Source organism: Argopecten irradians, chromosome 6 (assembly GCF_041381155.1).
Source record: "Argopecten irradians isolate NY chromosome 6, Ai_NY, whole genome shotgun sequence".
NCBI lineage: Eukaryota > Metazoa > Mollusca > Bivalvia > Pectinida > Pectinidae > Argopecten > Argopecten irradians.
Window position 1 is genome coordinate 10,030,392 of NC_091139.1, and position 22,205 is coordinate 10,052,596.

Sequence of the window (22,205 nt, forward strand, 5' to 3'; positions counted from 1 at the left end):
ACTTGAGAGACATTTAGATAAATTGCTGGATATAATATCTAAGAGTGACTTGCTTCAGAATAAGACTACTTACTATCACACAGAGTTGTGGATACATAGTAAGGGGGATAACTCACCTTGTTATCCTTTTCTTTCTGGGCTGCTATATAGGCATTGATGTCCCATTCTGTCATATTAAAAGTAAGACTTTGGTTACCCAAACAAACAACATAATTTACACATATGCATTAGGTACGGAACAAAAACATTCGTTAAATTTAACAAAAGATCCCAGAGGGATCTTGGCACCCACCAAAGAATGATCTATGTCTGACAATGGAAAGAGGGATATTTTCTCTGCTTTTCAAACTTTTACTACATATTACTACATTGAAATATATGAAAGATTAATTCAGTACTTTCTGAGATATATAACAGACTTCAATTATTAAAATCCAAGAAGGCTACATGTCGGCTATCTTGTTGACTGATCAATCCAAAAATGCAATATGCATAACTAAGGTTCGATCGGTTAACAAGATGGCTGACCGTCCACCGAATTTTGATAGTTGAAATTTGTTACCGCTATTTCTCAGAAAGTACTGAAGAGATCGGTCTCAAATTTATCTGTAGGTTCCCCTAACTATCGATTTGAGACAGATTCCTTAAAGGGCCACTATCTTTCCGAAACGGCTTTTAATTTTTAAAATAGGAATGTAAAACGAGATCAATAATTTTGTAGAGTCCGCAGAAGTTATTAACTATACGTTTACTAGCACACTTATCATCACCTTCAGAACTGTTTAATTAGAATAATTAAAATGTTAATTTTCCTAAACGCGGGTACGTTTTATGTTTCCCGCCGTCGTCCTAAATGCCGCGCGGTAGTTGACTATCACTGCGCCAGACGGCAAAACAGCGAAATGAATCTCCACTTTTATCGTACATTAGACAGGAAATCTTGCATATGTTTGGTGTTGTAACCTCATCTTAAGCCATCGATATATATTCTTTTGTTATTAATGTTTTAAAGAAACCTTTAAATTTTGCTCCGGAAAGGTATAGTGGGCCTTTAAGTACTTTCTGAAAAATAGCAGTAACAAACTTCATTATTTAAAATCCAAGATGGTTGCCAGGTGGCCATCTTGTTGACCAATAAGTCCCAAAATGCAATATGCACAACTAAGGTCATAGGGGAACCTACATATGAAATTTGAGAATGATCCTTTCTATACTTTCTGAAAAATAGCGGTAACATACTTATACAATAGTGATAACAGACTTCAACTGCCAAAATCCAAGATGGCTGCCTGGTGACCATCTTGTTTTTCGGATCAGCCACAAAATCTGTATGGCACAACAAGGGACCAAGGGAACCATCAATGTGAAGTTGTTTGAACAAAATCCCTTCTGTACTTCTCAAGAAATAGCGATAACAAACTTCAACTGCCAAAATCCAAGATTGCTGCCTGGTGACCATCTTGTTTTTCGAATCAGCCACAAAATCTTTATGGCACACGAGGGACCAAGGGAACCATCCATGTGAAGTTTGAACAAAATCCCTTCAGTACTTCTCAAGAAATAGAGATAACAAACTTCAACTGCCAAAATCAAAGATGGCTGCCTGATGGCCATCTTGTTTTTCCGATCAGCCTAAAATCTGTATGGCACACATATGGGCCAAGAGGACCCTTCATGTGAAGTTCGAACAAAATCGACTTCAGTAGTTCTTAAGAAATAGTGATAACAGACTTCAACTGCCAAAATCCATGATGGCTGCATGGCGGCCGTCTTGTTTCTCCGACCAGCCTCAAAATCTATATGGCACAACTAGGGACCAATGGAATCCTCCATGTGAAGTTTGAACAAAATCCCTTCAGTACTTCTCAAGAAATAGTGATAACAAACTTCAACTGCCAAAATCAAAGATGGCTGCCTGGTGGCCATCTTGTTTTTCCGATCAGCCTAAAATCTGTATGGCACAAATATGGGCCAAGAGGACCCTTCATGTGAAGTTTGAACAAAATCCCTGCAGTTCTTTTTAAGAAATAGTGATAACATGCATTGTTTACGGACGGACGCCGGACGACAGACCACGGACGCAGGGCGATTTGAATAGCCCACCATCTGATGATCTGATGATGGTGGGCAAAAAAAAAAAAACCCACTTAAATTATGAATTACAGACTAAAATATATTATCTATAATAGTAAAGTTAATTCATAATTCTATGAGCTAAATTTCTGACCTTTATTATACTTCCTGATTTTTTGGACATCATTTTGTTCACACATTAAAGATAAGATTACCTGGTCGGAATTGATGCCCATAACCAATGCCCTTGGCCCAATACTCAAGGTCATTCTTAGCCAATTTCTTCTCATTCTGAAAAATTAACAATTACATATTTTTGTTTTCCAATTCAATCCACCGATAGATACTTAAACAGACATCTTGTGTTGTCCAATATAATCAACACAATCTCAACAAAGCACAAAATTGGACTAGAACGCAGGCAAGTCACTGGTCAGCAATTGTTAAGTAAGGTGTGATATAAAATGTTTTCTAGGTTCAGGGTTGTCAATTTCTATTGATGCCAAAGTGGAAAATCTTCTAAAACACAGTTCAAATGGGGAGATTTTAATGCGCTTTCTTTACAACATAAAATTGGGTTTGATTCAATTTGTGTGAAACACACTTTGTGCGAGATGGGTGTGAGAAAGGCACTGAAAATTGTGAGTTTCCTCCAAAACGTGAGTAACCGTGGAGGTGTAACTACCCCCTATAATTGGCCTTACCAGTGAGGCTGGAGGAGACTTGAGGCCGTCCACATTCAACAGGTATCGCTGGTTCACACGCGGCACAACTTCACTGACCTTGTAATAGAGACATAATAAAAACATTAAAAGTGCCATACATCAGCCTTGTGTATCAGATGAAAAGGATTTTCTAAATGAAGCAACTCCTTGACTCAAACTTCCTCCTACTCTATTAAAAAATATTTGATCCTCTGCAGCTAATGAGGAAAACTACTTCATAAATTGGCTCAATAGATTTGAGATGTATGATAGTCGTAACTGATGAATATTGTTTTCTGATTAATCATAGTTACTTCCCCTCTATTTCAATCCGCCAGTAAAAATTGAGGCCAAATGAAACAAAGAGAAGTAACTATAATCGATTAGCATTAGAAGTCAATGGGGATACCCACTAAATTAGCACAATTTCATCATAAAATTTACTTTATTATATATATTTATACCATCCGTGCTATCCGATTACAACTTCCAATTCTAACATCAACGTGAAAGGATGTCCATACCAAAGCAAGTGTGAGAAGATGATGTTCCATTTCCAGGTAGGCCCCATGTGGATATCTCTTCAGATCATTTCTTTCACTGTCAACCTCCAGTCTGTTTATATAGAATATAGACCAATTATAGGATGTCCCAGTAATTGTAAAAAGGTTTTATCCCATCTTTGTTTACCTATCCCTAAAATATATGCAATCCTAACGAAAGCTCTTTAACTCTTTCTGTATTCTTTCTGGATTCCATCAAGAAAGTAGTTATTAGTCTCACCCCAGGAGGTTTTTGCGAAAATGCCAGACAAACTGTCCAGTTGTTGTGTGTTAATTTATTTAATTTAAACATGCTAAGGTTATTGCAAATATTTGAACTTTCTTAGAAATCATTCATAGATTATTTCAAACTGCATCAACATTTTATTTTGATATTGCAATCTGGAGCAAAGAAAGCCACAATTTGGATTATAAGATCTGTTTGATTTATCTTCCTCTGCCATAAAAAAGTTGTACATTGTCATTATTTATTTAGCATCTAGAAAGGTTGTTTTGACCTTAAAATACTTTTCATATATCACTGGATTGCAATTTGAATACAATAGGAGATTTATTGTAAAGAAAGAATGTCAATATCGAGTGTTGACTATAAATGACAAAGGGAAAGACAGAGGGTAAAATCCTGTTGACTTAGTCGACAACGAAGAAGAGGGAGGGTAAAATCCTGTTGACTTAGTCCACAGCGAAGAAGAGGGTGGGTAAAATTCTGATGATTATAGTTTACAACAGGGAAGAGAGAACACCATTGTTACCTCTAACCCCTTCTTCCTTTAAAAAGCTCACTTAGCAACAACCATTTATGGCCCTGCCCCATCTATCTCAAACAAACTCCAGCACTCTTAGACCAGGTTGTGCTCCATGCCCTGATAATCTACCCCTCTTTCCCTCCTACAAAATCCACATGCTCACTGATATAGACTTTTCCCTCTTTGAGCCTTGCATTATAAGCTTCTTGCTATCCCCAACAAGAAGGCTCATGGGCCTTAACGGCCATCTGAATGTTAATACAATATATGGTAGAACTGAAATACACAGTAAGCTGTATGTTTAACAATTGGAACATATTTTAACCCCTGTGACCTTGAATGAAGGTCAAGGTCATTCATTTGAACAAACTTGATAGCCCTTTATCCAAGCATGCTACAGGCCGACTATCAGTACCCAGGGTCTTAGTAATATACAAGAAGTTATTAAATAATTTTAGCCTATTTGACCCCTTTGACGTTGAATAAAGATCAAGGTCAATTTTTTTTAACAAATTTGGTAGCCCTTCATCCTAGCATGTCACAGGCCCAATATCAGGTCTCTAGGCCTCTTAGTTATTCACAGGAAGTTGTTTCAAGATTTTAACCTATTTGACCCCAGTGACTTTGAATGAAGGTCAATGCAGGCCCAATATTAGTATCCTGGACCTATTCAGGTCAGATGACCTAAAAATCACACTAATCCCTCTAAAAGCTCTGATCTTCTAAGGAACTCACCTCGCCCACTGCTGTAGGAAAGTTTTTATTTCCTGTATCACTGTTTTCATGTCCTTGGTGGGACACCAGTAGGACAGTTTTAGTAGCTCCATGTTGGTCACTCTCTGCATCATAGAACCCTGTAAAACAAGGAATGGTCGTAATAGGGATCCCATAGCACACTCTCTGCACCATAGCCAATGTGCATGGGTAACAATGCAAACAATTAAATAAACACACTCTCTGCACCATAGCCAATGTGCATGGGTAACAATGCAAACAACTAAATAACTATCCCATCCAAAATCAAATCTAGATACAATGAATTGTGATTCATCAAAATACTTCAATCAATACCCAATTTCTTGCATTTAAAATGTCCAACTGCCATAGATGAAGGGGTTCTGTTTTACAGTTAAACACACTGTGGAACATGATGTTCGTAATGTATCATTGTACAAGATCATAATGTTATTACATGAAATACATACCTGTAACCTTGGCCTCATGACCTTGACAAGTGGAGGGTAAAAAGGATAAAGGTCAATCTCGAATGTCTGTAAAACATAAAAACATCTTTGAGCATACAAAAACCCAGCAGGACATTGGTGAACATTGTCACAGATATCAGCAATTTTGACACATTACAGGGTTCCTGTATGATAAATTGGTGAATATGCTTAAAATTTTATTCTCCCATATTTTCTGGAGAGAAAAAACAAAATGAAATATGGGTTTGACAAATGGACTGGGATGTCTCAACTTTCATTTAAGATTTAGGCTGGGTAACAAAAGGCTTGTCGAATGCTGACCAGCTAAAATCTTAGAATGAGACATGTCTGACCACTGACAGACCTGTATAAGATTCTATTTATCTTATACCCTTGTAAGCAATTCAATCTACATCAGAACACATTACCATCTCCAGTTCAATGTAGTTGTACCCAAATTTCTCTTTGATTTCACTCAGGTCTTTGGCAAGATCACTACAACAAATCAAAGAGAAAATACAATTTACCTCATGGGACATATTCATATACTATGTGATACCAGATAACGTTGGCCGCGGACTTGTATCTATTGGTGATGGAATGTCGTTCAAAAATGATATTCCGCGGCGCTAACATCATTTCAGTGGGAAGATTATAAATAGTTACGTTCCACTACCACTGGAGAAACTAATACTGCACAAACATTATCAGGTATCACGTGGTAAGTAAATTAGTCTCATTACATATCATACCTAAACCCTACAGCTTTTAATTTCTAAGGAGTACTTTGTAAATATAAAACAAGTTTAATAACTTTGTATTGTTGCAAAAAAGTTAAATCAACACTCATCATCACTTTATTGAACAATTAACAAAATAAATAAATGTCAATAATAGTTTTGAAACTAATGAACTTCATTGTTTTACCTGTCAGCAAAGTTAAATATCTTCACCCTCCAGTGGTAGATATTGTCCTCTATCGGTTCCGCAGTGAAGCCAACTTCCTGTAGTAGTGGAAATAGAAACACAAATCAAATTTTATAATCAATTCTTAAAAGTTTTCACTAGAAAAATGCATATAATGCCCAATTACTTTTCAATTACATGTGATTTGTTTTTTCATATACAGTATGTGTGATCTGTTTTTCATATTTCTGCTACTAATTAAAGTTTTTATTTAACTTTTTAACTTATTATTTTATATTAAAATCCTTCTGATTTACATGTTAAGTTACTAGAACATATGTATAAGTAACTATTTCCTACTTTTCGCAAATACTTTCTTGTGCAAATCTTTGCAAGCTTAAATTATTTATTTTTTTCTTTAAGACGTTATTGACAGTTTTTTTATACTTGATTTTCTGTAAAACATTAGAAATATGTAATTTCATCCAGCAGTCGTGGCACCGCTTTTCAACACTTCAGAGCGTTGGTTCTCTTACTCTACGTGTTTTATCCTCTAAGTAATTATCCAAGCAGCAGAAAGTTTTACTACAAGTTTGACCTCGTTTACAAGCTGTAATAAACAATATATTGTACCTGTTCTCCCTCCATGATCTTGACCAAGTCATTTGTGAGGATTCCAGCTGCAGCGTTACTCGTGAATATCTGTTTGGACGTTTTATTATCCATACTGGGACCTACAGCTGCACCAGCTGTCAAAATAGCATGGTGACGAAAAAAACAAATTACAAGAAGGAATTTTCATGCATAATGCTCAAAAAGAATTCCATGGTTGTAGATGAATTGACTAGAATGTTTCCCATTCTTAAACAAAGTGAACTTGACCTTTCAACCCTTAGACCTGAGAAAGGATCCAAAGCAACCATTTTTTATATCAAGGACAAATTCAAATAAAATTTGAGCTTATCGATCCAATGGTACTTGAAATATCCAATGGAAATTCTTTTTTTTTTAATTTTCAGTGACAGCGATCACAACTTTTGACATCTGCAATCAAAAACATGCATTTTAGGGAAATGGTTGTTTAAGTTTGGGTTAAATTGCAGTTATTTATCTTATAGAAACACCTAGCAGAAATTGTCATATTCTGATGACTAGATAAAACCGACCTTGAGACGTTCTTGCTTTTTTCATCTCCTCTCTAATCTGTGCTTCCTTCTGTGCCCATCGTTTCTTAAAAAAAATAATATCCAAAAATATATAGTGGTTTAGGGTCCATATCATTAAACCATATCCCTATATTTTGTATACCTAATTATCTATCTGATTAAAATACAGGTCCTTATAACAACTCCATTCGATAGAGGATCTGACAACATCCCATAAGGAGTCATGTTCGGATGACCTTTTTACCACGTGTATTTTAGATCAAATGAATTTTCTACACATTGCTATGTCAATTGATAACTCCATTTCGTCCCAGTATACATTTAGCTTTGTTGTTTTCTTTGGGCGAGATGACTATATACACACAAATATTTCTGACAGCTTTTTCAAACTATTTCCTCCCCAGTCAAGATTCTGACTGTCATTTTCAAAGGTCACCAGAACGTGACCCCTAATGAGATGTTATCAGATCTGTATCTTAATAAGACTGCCAAATTATTTCCCTGTTACTATATGTGTCTTCAGTTTAACGTCCAATTTCAACACCGGTACAAGTGGTTCGTTTTCAGAAGCGTACCACTTGCATCTAAGATGCTAAGGCAGATTTGAGTTTTATAATTTGTGATCAAAATGTTAAAATTTACTTTGTTGAAAATAAGACAGAGAGTTATTTATATCCGTTGAAATTACATGGATTATTTACTTTGATGTATGCTGAAACTGTATTGCTTTTTTATTCATTGTATTGTTAAAATCGAGAACACTTGGCTTTTAAATTTTTCATATGGGTGCCGCCATCATGGAAAAATCACGTTCCATTTGGTGGTGCCATATCAATTTAGTACAACTGGTACAAACCCACAAATGGAACGCACGGTAAGTAAGAGCATTAACTCAAGGGTAGGTCACTCTATTGAGTTCATAGTGAATTTCAAATTCTTTTTCTGTTGCTTATAAAGACCCTTCCTAACAATGAGAAGGTCGTCATTTTTACCTTTTTCCGAGCTAAGTGTAGGTCCCATTCTGTGGTAAAAGCATCATCATCAGCCAAAATCATCTCCTGTAAGTAAAAATAAACATTTCATGACAATTCTATATGTAAAATAAATACTTTTTTTTCAATAGAATGTCAGTCAGGTACAAGAACCATCAACAGCTAGTGACAGTGAAGACTAGCATTTGTTAAAGACATTATACAATCATGACCGTGCAATCCAGTTCAAGAGATAAAACATCAAACGAAAACTGTGTGCGATTTGTAACGCCACTACAAATAAATTATGTCTAGCATTTGAACCAAATATCCACTGAAAAATTCTTGTGATTTACCTCTTCGTCCTCTTCTTCCATTTTGGCATCATCACTAAAGTCCTCCTTAAACAAACATATTCATTAATAGTTTAAAAAGTCAAATGCAAAGAAAAAAGGTGAAAAAAAAATCTTGACTAGTGACCTTGACTTAAGCTCAAATGACTTCTTGTTTTAATTACTTTGCTTCAGGATTTCATTGCAAAATATATTACATAATATCATAACAAAACAATATGACCTTGAGAGTGGCTTCTTAAGATGAATTATAATGCTATAATGGATCACTTTTTTATTTGATGTTTTCAAACTTCGCAGTATCTGAAATAGTCTTAAACAGTAAGTGTGTTATAGATATCAAAAATATAAGTTAGTTATAGCATGAGTGATGTATTTGATGTATCGCTTGATACCGGTATTTGGTAATACTTATTGCTCTGATAAAGTCTTTATAGTGTTTCAAATGCTACAGTTTTCACGCTTTTACCTCTGATGACGCTGGGCTTGTAATGCCACGTCCCTTCTCCTCGCGGTGTAAACTTGTGGCTCTGGAAAACAAAAACAAGAGTATAGAAATTACTCAAAGTGCTATCTGGTGCCACAGAAAAAGATAAAACAAGAGGTCCAATGGGCTTGAACATTCATCTGACATACACAGAAAGACGTTTAATAGAAATTACTCAAAGTGCTATCTGGTGCCACAGAAAAAGATAAAACAAGAGGTCCAATGGGCTTGAACATTCATCTGACATACACAGAAAGACGTTTAATAGAAATTACTCAAAGTGCTATCTGGTGCCACAGTAAAAGATAAAAAAAAATATCACTTGACATGGCACTGATATCAGCAGATCTAACACAGTAAATCATTTATTGTACTATCACTGAGATAAGATTTTTACTTCAAAAGATAAATTTCCATTCTATCAAATTTGTATAGTTAATTTGAGGAACGATATTTCCTCGTTAACATTTTTTATTTATGATTGCAAAAATTTGTTCCACAAAATATTGCAAGAGAGTCATATAGGCCTTGAAAGCCATATCATTAAATATTGAAACTTCTAATATTCAATTTTCTTGTATTCAACTAAAATTGTGAAAGTTATAACTTATTACCATTTTTTGTTTTTTTTTCAAATTTATAATCATAAAAAAATAAACAAATATATTGTTCATTGATAACTGTTCATTTTTGACAAAAAGATGTTTCAAATTTAGATGTTGCCTTAAACAAGGACACATGGACAACTTGGTCAATCTTCAACATAACATACTCTGACTCAACATCAGATTAATTCCCTGCTTGGTTTTTGAGATTGAGATGATAAAAGATTAAAGCCTTCTTAATATCCAATTTTCAGCTGTTTCAGAAAATAAAAGAATGGTAAACTGTGCAATCAGGCATGACGCATAAATTAATTATCAATATTTTACTTACTTGTTTAAAACTTCCCGTAGACTTAGCTTCTGTCTGGTGTCCAGGAGGAACTGTTAACATACATTGCCATGTTCTTTGATTTCACATTATCAATAATTTGAATTGTTAATTCATCCTCACTCAATAAATAAAGATTATTATTATCTTCTCATCCTCACTCAATAAATAAAGATTATTATTATCTTCAAATTCTCTTTTATTTCATAATTCAAACATAATATCATTTATAGTATCTAAAATATATGCAAGTTTTCTTCCCTATATCTAGAGCGCATCTTCATATTATTAATATTATGCACCATTTAATGTCTGTTATATTTGAGTGAAGGATTTTGTTTTTTGGTACATATGTCCAAAGAACATACATGTAGTATCTTAGCATATAATGTGTATTACTAATCAGAATATCTTACTTTGAAATGCCAATATTTTCATATCAACAATTAGGTTAGCAATCGGAACCTGATATATATACAAATTAACGCAGTATAAGTGATTGAAACAAAAAAGAGAAATATTAAATTCTGACATTTTCTCAATAAATGCATCATGTCATAATAATCAACAAAACTTCATTAATCATACCAACCTCATTAAAAGTCAAGCTCCATTCCTTAATAACCGGGTCAGACTCCACAAAGAAATTATCTTCGTAGTCGGGATACCCTGGTAATTATAATCAATATAATTTTTCTTCATCTGGTTTTATGCCTACATAAAAGCTGACAATGCAAGTTAAAAAGTATGCATTTGAAATTTAAAAAAAATATATGTAATGAAATTTTTTTCCGAAATCGTTTTTGAGATATCTCCCAAGAAGTGGCAGCCATTTTTCTTTTGCTCTACATAGTAACCTTCACTGGCCAACCCCCTATAAAAAGCATGGGACTTGACACAGGTGCGTCATTCTAAACATACCTGGTCTCAGATTCACATGCCCTGATATTAAAAATAACAATGTCAAACGAAAATAAACACTGCTCTCATCTGACAAGATTTCAATGAAGTAATACATAAATGTGTTGTCAGCTACATCCCACAATATATGTCCAATACAAGCTAATAAAACACTTAAATATACACAAATTTTTACACGTGCATTGACATGTGTGTGTCCTTGGTAAGTGTGGTTCGTTTGGGATGGCTACGTCACGTGTATATAGCCAGTCGAGTGCATATCAAGTAAGATGATATATACGTGGAGATTTATGGACAGATTTTTTTTTTTATTTCTATTCACATGTGTTGAAATTTTATTTTGACAAGCATCTAAATGACAACTTAGAGGTGTTGACATGTTTTCTTGCTAAAATATGTCTGTTTTGGGGTACCTTAATAATGTAAGTAACGTATATTTTCAGGCAATCTGATTAAGACCAGATCTTCAATGCGCTTACATATATAGTTACAATTGCTTTTTAGCTCAATATCTAGTATGTGGGAGGGTATTTCTATGTATATAAAGAACGTTTACTTTACAAAAATGTACATACATGAAAATTCCTACTCAATCAACATACAAAATATCTTTTTATATATACAGCTGTATATATATATTTCTTTTTTTTTTTTTTTCATTTTTCAAGACATTTTGTAATACATGATCCATACACAAGCATCACAAAAGCACACATCCACCTATATGGATATGCAAACACACAACATACATACATGATAATTGCATATATGTATACAACTGAAATATCTTACCAGCTGGGACAAGAAGCTTGAATTCATGTTCACAAGCTAACAGCAAACTTAGGGTTACACCACCATTGTCTCTAGGTGTAGCCTAAAATTAAAGTACATAACAGAATGATGTTCATTCGATAAAGTAGCAGGATTGAGATAGTGTAAAGTGTAACCACTGTCATTGGCATCAGAAGACATTTATTATTTGTAAGATGAGCATGTGACGCACAAGTAATGTAGAACGGGTGTCCATTTTCGCCGTTTTTCTCTTGATTTTTGCGGATTGAAATGTTATTGTTTGTATAAGAGATGTAAGTAACAGTCTAAATGAAAGATTCCTCATATTCTAATAAAACCTAATTGATTACACAAGTATGAATACTATTTATATTTTTGTCTGAAGGAGGTTACAATGCCTAACAATTTGGGTAGTACTATTTTTTACAATTGAGTGTCCGTATTTTGCAATTTTGGCAAATTAAGATGATTTAAATGTAAATATGAAATTAATGTAAAGTGGATTTACATTATTGTATGTCTTTGCATTGTCATTTGATTAGTAAGCCACTCAATAAACAATATTTTCTATCAAGTCAATCTCTTCGATACCCCACAAGAAGCAGTCTCTCTTCCTAAGAACCGTAGTGGAATAAGGGTCTGACCGTTGATGCTGAACAATATTTTATTGTTTGAATATCATGAAGATTATCTTCATTTCTTCCTGATACGGAGCTGATACTGTGCTGCTCTGACACCTAACGTCATGGTTACCAAAATATCACTTGTTATCATAAAAACGGCGAAATTTGGACACCCACTTTAAATGTTTTGAACAGAAGTATTCACATATTCATTGCTAGTGGCACTTATGTTAAAGATTAGGTAGATTTCTTCTTCCTTGTTCAAACTTAGTACCTCTTGGAATAAAATAGTACAAGTTGAGATCTGAATTATTTTAAAATATTTTTTTATTGCAATACATAATATAACAGTTGATTCTGAAATCAATTTAAAGATTAATCATGATTGGTATCAGTATACAGGCGTAAATCAGTGCGGTCCGTGTACGGTCAGCTGGCAAAGATGAGCAGATAACATGTCGGACATGTGACTGTGTATATCGATATATTACATGTATATGTTAACGCAGTAGCCAAATTCAGTTGGATTCTAGATAAATATTAAACTTTTGATTTTAAAAAATAAGTTGCATCAAATTTAAAAACCGAGCTGTGCATGTCAACAACACGACAAATTCTTAATTTGATGTTGTTGATTTTTTAATTAACCGAGGCGATGAAGACACACTGTTTACATATTCACGATCAAATTTGATACTGCGCAATTTCGCTGCGTGCAATTGTCATGGCCAAACTTTACCTCTAGAAGAAACACTATGTCCGAATCTTCGTCTTTTTGCCATTCTTCGAATTCCTGCACAAGAATATCAGTGTTTTTCTTTTCATTTTCAGATGTCATTTTAGTATTTTTCACGGAAGTGACGTCATTTCTACCTCCTTCGCAGAAGAGCATCAACATTCAAACCACGTGACGAGCACCTGTTGGCAGCGCGAAAAAATGAAAACTACCGCTAATCCAAAAGCAGCTCTGTTCACAGATACTATAATAAGACGACGCCATTTTCTGTCTTAAAGTCTCTTGAGCTACACTATTGCAGCTAAAAAATAGGGAGTCAGTGTGCTTGGTTTTTTCCCTCTCCCGTTAGGCATATAAAATATGATATTTTTCAGCATTTCTTGCTAAAAATCAAATTACTTTAAATATTCACTAAAATGTGAAAACTAAAAACCAATAGGTGATAATTCCACACCTAAATGATTATAATTCCCATCTCAGTGAACCTAAAAGAGACTTACAGCAAAAATTAACGCGATACATGTATACACGTAGCTAAAAAAGTTGTAGCACCTGCGAAACATTGAAGTAAAAAAAAGGTGAAATATAAAAAATGCACCTTTTGATAATTGCCGCCATATTGGAAATTTCTTAAAAGCAATAGAAGTCTATTTTTTGACATATTTTCTATAAGGCAACTTGCTACAAATTGCAAATTGACACCTACGAGACTGAAACTATCACCAGAGCCGATCCTTAAATAGGTATGGCGCATATCGGCCCGTTCTAGACCCATAAGAGGTCTAAAATGGTTGATGGACACTCTGGTGGGTCCATAAATAACTTCTATGAAATGTAACTACAATGTAAACTCTCAGATCCCTGTAATTATTTCGGGTATGGAGCCTTGTAACAATTATCGTTATCTAATCCATCCTATGGTCCTAGTAACTGACATCGGTGATGCACACACCTGATAAATGTTTATGTTTATTATGACAAGCTTAACACTTCATCATCATGTGTAAAGGTTGGACACTGTTTTGGGGCGTAACAGAAAGATTTTACAAAAATGATGACAAGAAGATTTATTTACAAAACTACAACAACCCACATGCCAGGCAAGAACTCGTATCAGTATGGGACTGTATGAGATGCTTACATATCGCCTCCTCGATATTCCAGGGCTTCTGATCACTTACGATCTCTACACCCCTGGACTATCTCATAGTGAAATAGAAGGCAGTTCAGCGGAAAACATTTGACCAATCACAGGCTAGCAAAGATTTCCTTTGAAGACTACAGAGAGAGCGATGACTAACATCAAAGCCACACAGTCACAGTGTACCGTTATACGGCTCTTTTGATGTACATCAAATGACTAAATTACCTGTTCTATTCTGTTGCCTTCAGTTTTACTATGAGATAGTCCAGGGGTGTAGAGATCGTTAGTGATCGGAACCCCTGGAATATCGAGGATAGGGGTGTAGAGATCGTTAGTGATCGGAAGCCCTGGAATATCGAGGATGACATATCGTTGTAGTTGCTTAATTATACTTCTAAAGAAATTAGCATTTATGATTTGACTCTGCTCATCACGTATGCATCTGTGTTCTTTAAATATAAAATAGAAAGTAAAAGGTTGCATTTCTGTAACACTTTTGTAAAAAAAAAAAAAAAAAAAAAACTAAAAAAAAACTAGATCGTTCTGTCATTTGAACACAAGAAAATTAATTGTGTTTGAACATGGTAAGACATACACCTGGTATTCTTTTATGTTTTTAGAGATTTAGCTTTTAACATTTCGGTAAAACTCGATAGATTTTACAACGATGGACCAAGAAGATGGCCATCCTCGATACTCCAGGGCTTCCGATCACTTACGATCTCTACACCCCTGGACTATCTCATTGTAAAACTGGAGGCAACAGAACAGAACAGGTAATTTAGTCGTTTGATGTACATCAAAAGAGCCATATAACGGTACATTGTGGTTGACTGTGTGGCTTTGAAGTTGGGCGTCGCTCTCTCTGTAGTCTTCAAAAGAAATCTTTGCTGGTCTGTGATTGGTCTAATGTTTTCCGCTGAGCTGCCTTCAATATCACTATGAGATAGTCCAGGGGTGTAGAGATCGTAAGTGATCGGAACCCCTGGAGTATCGAGGATGCGCTGAAGATGGCAGATGAAGTGAGTTAATTATTTACAGATATGTTTGATTTTGTAAAGGACTCTAACATGCATTTTGTACTAGTCATCCTCGATACTCTAGGGGTTCCGTCACTTACGATCTCTTCACCTCTGGACTATCTCATAGAGGATGTGTACTAATATGCGAAAATATAAAGTGACGTTCGTTTACATACGTGCTTGCTGCATCTAGAAATTACAGTGTATATCGATTTGAACCCACCAAAGTGTCTACAGACCATTTTTAAAAGACATTTTAGAGATCTAGATAAAAATATGTAAAATCATATTCTACATTGTACTATACACCTAAATGGTCGAAAACTCGGAGACAAAAATATACTCCACCTAATTTAAGTTTAGTTTTATTGTCCCTTTAAGAATTGGTTTTATTATAAATATACCCATGAAGGCAAATCTTTAAATTTGGATTCGCTGATTTTTCTTATTCTACTTTTTGGTCCGAATAGCGAACATTTTGAATCGTGAAAGTAGCCGGCTATACGGTAGAATAAGATATAGACGTCGCGCACAATGTTCGGTCACTTTTATGTAACGTTATTGAATGTAAAAGACGTCATTATCTTATAACATGACGAGCGCAATTGACGTCATTTCCGACATTCGGCAAACCTGCAAGACAAAGAAAAAACGCAATTTTTCGAATACTTTTTTGAATTTTCAGTAGAGATTTCGCACACGTATATTTGAGCAAAAACGTATTTTTTTTATTCTGAATAGAAAACATACTTCCTAATATAAAGTCATTTTTCAACGTCGTGAACTTGCGTGACAGAACAGTCAATCTAAAAATGTCATTTTGTGTCATTTCTGCAAGACAAAGGTTTTGTTCGATAAAAAAGTAGAACGACGTCGCAGTCTATATTTTCTGACATGTTATTAAAATAGAAGAAAAACGTATTTTTATATTAACAATTCATGTCTCTATCTCCTGTATTAGTACCGTTTTGTACTGTGTGTATTTGTGTTTTTTTCACTTTTTTATGTATTTTCTCTTCGGATCTGTCGATCGGCAAGTCTACAAACAAAGTCCACCATTTTGAAGTATGACGTCACAATTCATTATAACGAAATGACATCATGATAGTTCGTTTTTGGGGAATCTCTTTGTCAAATTTTACCGCCATGTGGTGTTCAGTATGACCACAGTGACACTTTTACTGAAACCGCATACAGGTGCGTGTTACATCTGTCGCGCCAAAAAACGTCATTTTCTCAACAAAAACACATCAATAGAAAAATAAAGATTACAAATATTTTGATAAAAGTCCTCCCGTAATTGAATAAATATATCCTTTTTGTTTTTCAATTTAAAAAAATAGTATTGCGCTTAAATTATTTTACTGTTCAACGCTTTTTCCAATGAAATTCCGGCGTGACGTAAAAGTGACCGAACATTGCGCGTTATGTCATAGAAAGTTGTGTTAGATTAAAATATAAATAGTAAAATCCAGTTTATTTGTTTGCTCATCAGTAAGACAAACAGAGTGAAGCATTCGCTACGGTGCTACAGAAGCTGTATGATAACCCCCAGTTGAATAAAATCATGGGAAAACATGTATAGAAGATTTATCCCATAAATATGCATGCTTTACAATGGAAAAACCGATGTGATAAATTTCATAGCAGTTATCGTTTATGTTTACACACTCCAGTGTGTAAACACCTACGGCACCTCTGATTGGTCAATTTCAAGATCTCTTGCTTCCGACTGGGTCTCAACTTCGCGCTACTTTTCATAGCGCATTTTCTTTTAAATAGAATTGTATTTACTATTAAGCAGGTAGTTGCTTATTCGAAGTATAAAACAATAGAATATTGACTCTCTATTTAGGCACTATATTTTATGGTGGAAAGATACATATATCACTACACAATGTATGGCGGTAAGTTTCCCTGAATGAAGACGAGAAAATGGTCACCACGGTAAAACTATAGAGCTAAAGTTATGCGATAAACAAGTTCCCCAACGCATGACTGTTGTTTATCATGTTTATCTAAATCTAAATTCTCGTTAGTTAATTTTCAAATTTTTAAAAGACACTCGCTAAAGCTCGTGTCTTTTCAAAATTTGAAAATTAACTAACTCGAGTTTGATAACCATGATAAACAACAGTCACTTGTTGGGGAACCTCTATTTACCCTATATATCATCTGGAGAATTCTAAAATGAATCTCGACTTTACAAGGTTATATGGAACGATATCATCAATATTGCCCCTTTCCAATGGAAACACCAGATGCAAGCGGACAGGAAATGTTATTCCTACGTATCCTGAGGTATTGGAAATCAACAATATATCAGCGGTTCCTCTAGCGGAAACAGAACTTCTGGATTTCCTAAGGTAAACTTACTATATCAAATATATCACTTTGTTGGTACTTCTATGTCCTGCTCCCCTTCGATATCTAGTAATAGTGAACCAAAATAATATGTGTTTAATAACACATTATGCGAGTTTTCTTATCGTGCCACTGTATTGCCTATCAGTACTATGTTTTAGAATCTGAGGTATGCAGGCTCCTTTCTCTGTTTTGATTTTGAGGGAAATCACCCGTTTGTCAGCCGTGATCCTCAGTGGATGATACACGCTTAAAAGGGCAATAATCACATCTCCAAAGTTCAGGGCCGACGACCTGATGATCAAGCAAAAACTGCAGTGGACACAATATGAACGGTCTGGTAAAATACAAATCGACTTTATTCGACAACTTTGGGGCCTTCATGAGACTAGCAAGTTCCTTTTTCATGAGAAAAGGCTCTACAAAGCTATGGAAACACTTGGTCTCCTTGCAAACCCATTACCAGACGATTGAAATGAGGACATTGATTACTATATGGTGCCAAGCATGCTCCGGCCAGCGAATCCCGAGATCATTCGACCAGTGCTTGATTGCCCTAACATCGTCACCACCGCCACACTTTGTCTCATGTTCGACAACCCGTTTATCCCACAGGCTGTGTGGGACAAGATGATCGCCGCCTGCATCCACAGGTTTCAACGACTACAAGAGCGAGGTCATGACAGCTCAAAGTTTATCCAGCGTGGCTTTGTCTGTTTATCTGTGGACTTTCTGTGGAACATGATTATAAACTGCTATGGGAATGTCTTAAAGATCACAATCTTCTAGAAGATGAAGGAGACGGATGAACATAAAACTGTACCTACTGGTGGCTGGAGGTAAACCTACTGGAGTATTCTAGAATAGTCAGCTAACTAGGATCCTGGAGATGAACCACCAGTCACTTTGGGTACCAGTTCTACCTCCCAATGACTACTGCTTCACGGAAGAACGACAGGATGGTGAAGGTGTGGCGATCTCCGACAGACCACCTACAATGTCACAGTTCTAATGGGGAGCCGATGGATTAGAAAGGGAAAGAACTCTTCATCTGGTTCACAGGCCCTTATCAGAAAGTATGTATAATCTATTCTTTACATTGTTGATAGTACATAGAATAGAAATGATTGTATTCCAAGCGACATGGAGGATATGCATGTTATTATATAATCATATGCTTAATTACTTTAAAATTCAATAGTTGCTTTAGTATCATGGCATTATTTCAAAAATCATATTTGTGTCTATTTCAGACACACCGAACCCAAACTCGTCATGTCGGTAAGTTAGAATGTAATTTTGACCGATTGTTTTTCTTTTAAATACATAACACTGACTTTTAAATGAAATTTTCACTAGACATAACCTCGTATTTATAAAAGACATCTTAGCACATATGACAAAAACGTTATCATATTTGATAGAAAATCGGATATAAACGAAGCATTGTCCCTGTATCATTGTTTAAAGCTGTGATATTGCAAATGACAAATATGCTTCTATCTTGAATATCTATCCGGTTCTTTAATGTAAGATAAGAACTACCGAACATTTTACTTTTTATCCTGCTACCGTTTGAATTTTGCTACATAGAAAAACTGCGTCTATAAGCGTTAAGTCTCTTAAAACAAATACAACTACGGAATTTGTGTTTGAAGAAAACAATTTATAGATATCTATTTGTGTTTTTGGACTTCATCATTGACTGTATCATTGATTTATTATATTCAATTGTCATTGGACACGCCTTAACGTTTATATTCTAATCAATATAGCACATTGTGTGGATTAAAGTCTTATATCTAAGAGTTCATTTGACGTAATGAATTTTAACTGGATAATTTGTATAATTTCACTACTGTGAAGGGATCAATTACATTTTGATGCTTTGATAACGTAACATGATAATGGTAAATGGATTTTTTTCAGACTCTTTGAGTGAATTCCCAGACAGAAATTTATCAGTGAAGGAGGTTGGACGAGTTTCGCGGTTTATTGGTATTTCATTTCAAACTTTCTTTGTCGAGTTAGGGTGCCCTCATGTGGTCCTGTAACAACAGAGAGAAGAAAACAAGGATCTATCTTTGGTGTCCTTCTTTACCAAGATCTTCATTTACCTCCTGAACGAGAATGCTGATGTAGGATTCGCTAGAGTCGCAGATGCGATGACGAATCTTGGGATAGATTCAAGTTCACTCTCCCACATCGTTGACGACAACAGGGAAACTGTGTGTCATGGTATGAAATAAGCTTCGTTATGTGTTTAGTGTGTCGGATTTGTTTTTTATTTATCTTCCATACAATCTTTCATTTGTGTACTATTTATACAATGTTTTTCGATTTTTCCCTTTTTGGTAATTTCAGACGACACACAGCCAGAAAAATTATTACATAAATGTTTGACTGAAGATGAAGCATCAGTGATCGCTGGACATGTGAGTCCCAAGGAATACTTCAATTTCTTCATAGAGCTCGGACTCCCGCCAAAGTGTATTGGTGAGTGTGATGTCAACTACAGAAACCATAGAATTATGGATAAGATTATTGCCTTGATGAAAAAGTGCATTAAAGGCACACAACCAACTCTTAGCATAGTTCTCCTTGCTATGAAAGAATGCAATAAGGGCATACAATCTCTCATCACTGAATATTCTTTAAAATAGATAAATTGCCTTCGAGTTTTCCTTTTATTGGTTTTTGCATCGATCTCGACAACAATTTATTTAATGTAATCATATTGAGACAATTTATATATCCCTTTGTCTGTTTCCACTGTCCGTTCTTAGCCAACATATTTTACCTCTATTTCTTTGACAGTTCTAAAGGGACCTTTCTCAAATTTCAGAAACATATTCTCTTTTGTCTTTACATTTGTTTCGTTTCGGAACGGATTCTTAAAGAGTGACATTAGCTATTTCTCCAAATATATTGGAGAGATTTGCCGTCACTTATTTTATATCTATTTTCTCTGTATATGTAGATATAGGTATTTCGTAGTTGGCCCATCGAACAGAATCTATTCTATTTTATTGTTATCGTTAACAATACATGTAAACAAGACATAGTGAAACATCAGAAATGCAAACTTACTTTAAGGCTGACTTTTAAAGCGACAGTTAATATCATATTACAGATTGGACATAAAAACAAAGACACAAATACATCGATTTAGAATGATACATTTACTCTGGAATTTATGCCGAAATTCGAAATGTAAAACTTTGGTTATGAGCAAAGATATCACTGATTACGTGGCTCGCTATTATACAAAACATAAGGTTGTCATTCGGCTAATAATAATAGCTCACAACGATTAAATGTTCAATACTTGAAACTCTTGGACTTATTGCAATCGTTCCGATGACTGTTTGCAATGAGAAATCTTACATCTAATCAAATAATCAAATTGTTCTTTTGTAACTTAAATGGAAAGGCCGGTTGCTGAAGGACTAAAAGTACCATACTCCATTCTGAATTTGTTTAAGATTTATCAATTCTCAGTAAATTTGATTTACATCATAACTGCACCAAACTATTTATCATTAAAGCAATTAAACCCAGTTAAACGCATATTTTGCAGCATATTTTGAAGACGGATTTTAAATGTTTACGTTTTTGCTCATGATTCTCTTTCTGTTGTAACCTTTTAGGTAAAAATGTTGGCAACGAGATATGCATTCTGTTGCGATGATCAGCTACACAGAATTTCATTCATAGTTTTCCTAGCGTTTGAATGATTATCACCGCTTAATTCATCAACAATAATGGTTTCAATGAAGAAAAACACATGACAAAAATTATGACAAATATAGCGTTAAATTATATACATTTGTAATAATGTATTTTCAGTTTTGAGATCGAGTTACAATATTATGGATATTAAGTTATATTTAAGCATTAATGTCTCTATTTTTTTAACTTCATAGAGGTATTGTTTGTAAAATTTATATTTTGTTTGCAAACTATGTGAATCATTTAATAACCCGATGAAGTTAAAAATAGTTACATCAATTTTCTTATTGGCAGATACTTTTACTTCATGAAGAAAAAAGTCGAGAATGGCGCGAAAACTCGACGTTATCATGACAATAGAGACGTCGATGTTGCGTTATGATTTAGAAAAAAAATAAGCCATTGAAAAGTCAATGGAATCGTTAATTTAAACGTATTTTATGTTATCAAGTAATCTGGAAAATTAATTATAAGCATTGATGACACTATCTATCTTCATCGTGTTATCAAATAAATTTTGTTTGCAAACTTTTACAGTTTGCAAACAATATTTCTTCCATACCCCGATGAAGTTAAAAATAGTGACATCAATGCTTAATGATGCGTAACAACACAAAACCCATAGAAATGCGATATACAAAACCATTTTAGATAAAGAAAGGAACAAAAAAGGAACGATTCAATGTATTTCATGAAATAATCAGATGGTGGGCTATTCAAATCGCTTTTCGTCCATGGTCCGTACCATCCATCCGTTCTTCCGT

At 34.7% G+C, this 22,205-nt stretch overlaps 1 protein-coding gene and 1 pseudogene across 1 annotated transcript in view; one reads left to right on the plus strand and one right to left on the minus strand.

The window, feature by feature from the left end:
• The window catches only part of LOC138326199 (baculoviral IAP repeat-containing protein 6-like), a 29,287-nt gene extending 15,959 nt beyond the window's left edge, over positions 1–13,328 (minus strand). The window contains exons 1-17 of the mRNA XM_069272327.1: positions 13,183–13,328; positions 11,821–11,902; positions 10,700–10,776; positions 10,111–10,160; positions 9,157–9,217; positions 8,691–8,735; positions 8,356–8,421; positions 7,364–7,427; positions 6,831–6,946; positions 6,219–6,295; positions 5,720–5,786; positions 5,292–5,357; positions 4,822–4,940; positions 3,302–3,392; positions 2,778–2,855; positions 2,289–2,364; positions 117–166 (exon numbers count right to left, since the gene is read on the minus strand). Of these exons, the coding sequence (XP_069128428.1) occupies positions 117–166; positions 2,289–2,364; positions 2,778–2,855; positions 3,302–3,392; positions 4,822–4,940; positions 5,292–5,357; positions 5,720–5,786; positions 6,219–6,295; positions 6,831–6,946; positions 7,364–7,427; positions 8,356–8,421; positions 8,691–8,735; positions 9,157–9,217; positions 10,111–10,160; positions 10,700–10,776; positions 11,821–11,902; positions 13,183–13,281 (1,284 nt within the window). The 5' untranslated portion in view covers positions 13,282–13,328. The remainder of the gene's footprint in view (positions 1–116; positions 167–2,288; positions 2,365–2,777; positions 2,856–3,301; positions 3,393–4,821; positions 4,941–5,291; positions 5,358–5,719; positions 5,787–6,218; positions 6,296–6,830; positions 6,947–7,363; positions 7,428–8,355; positions 8,422–8,690; positions 8,736–9,156; positions 9,218–10,110; positions 10,161–10,699; positions 10,777–11,820; positions 11,903–13,182) is intronic.
• A 3,914-nt stretch (positions 13,329–17,242) lies between these two features.
• On the plus strand, positions 17,243–21,400 carry LOC138326200 (uncharacterized; annotated as a pseudogene).
• Positions 21,401–22,205: the final 805 nt, after the last annotated feature.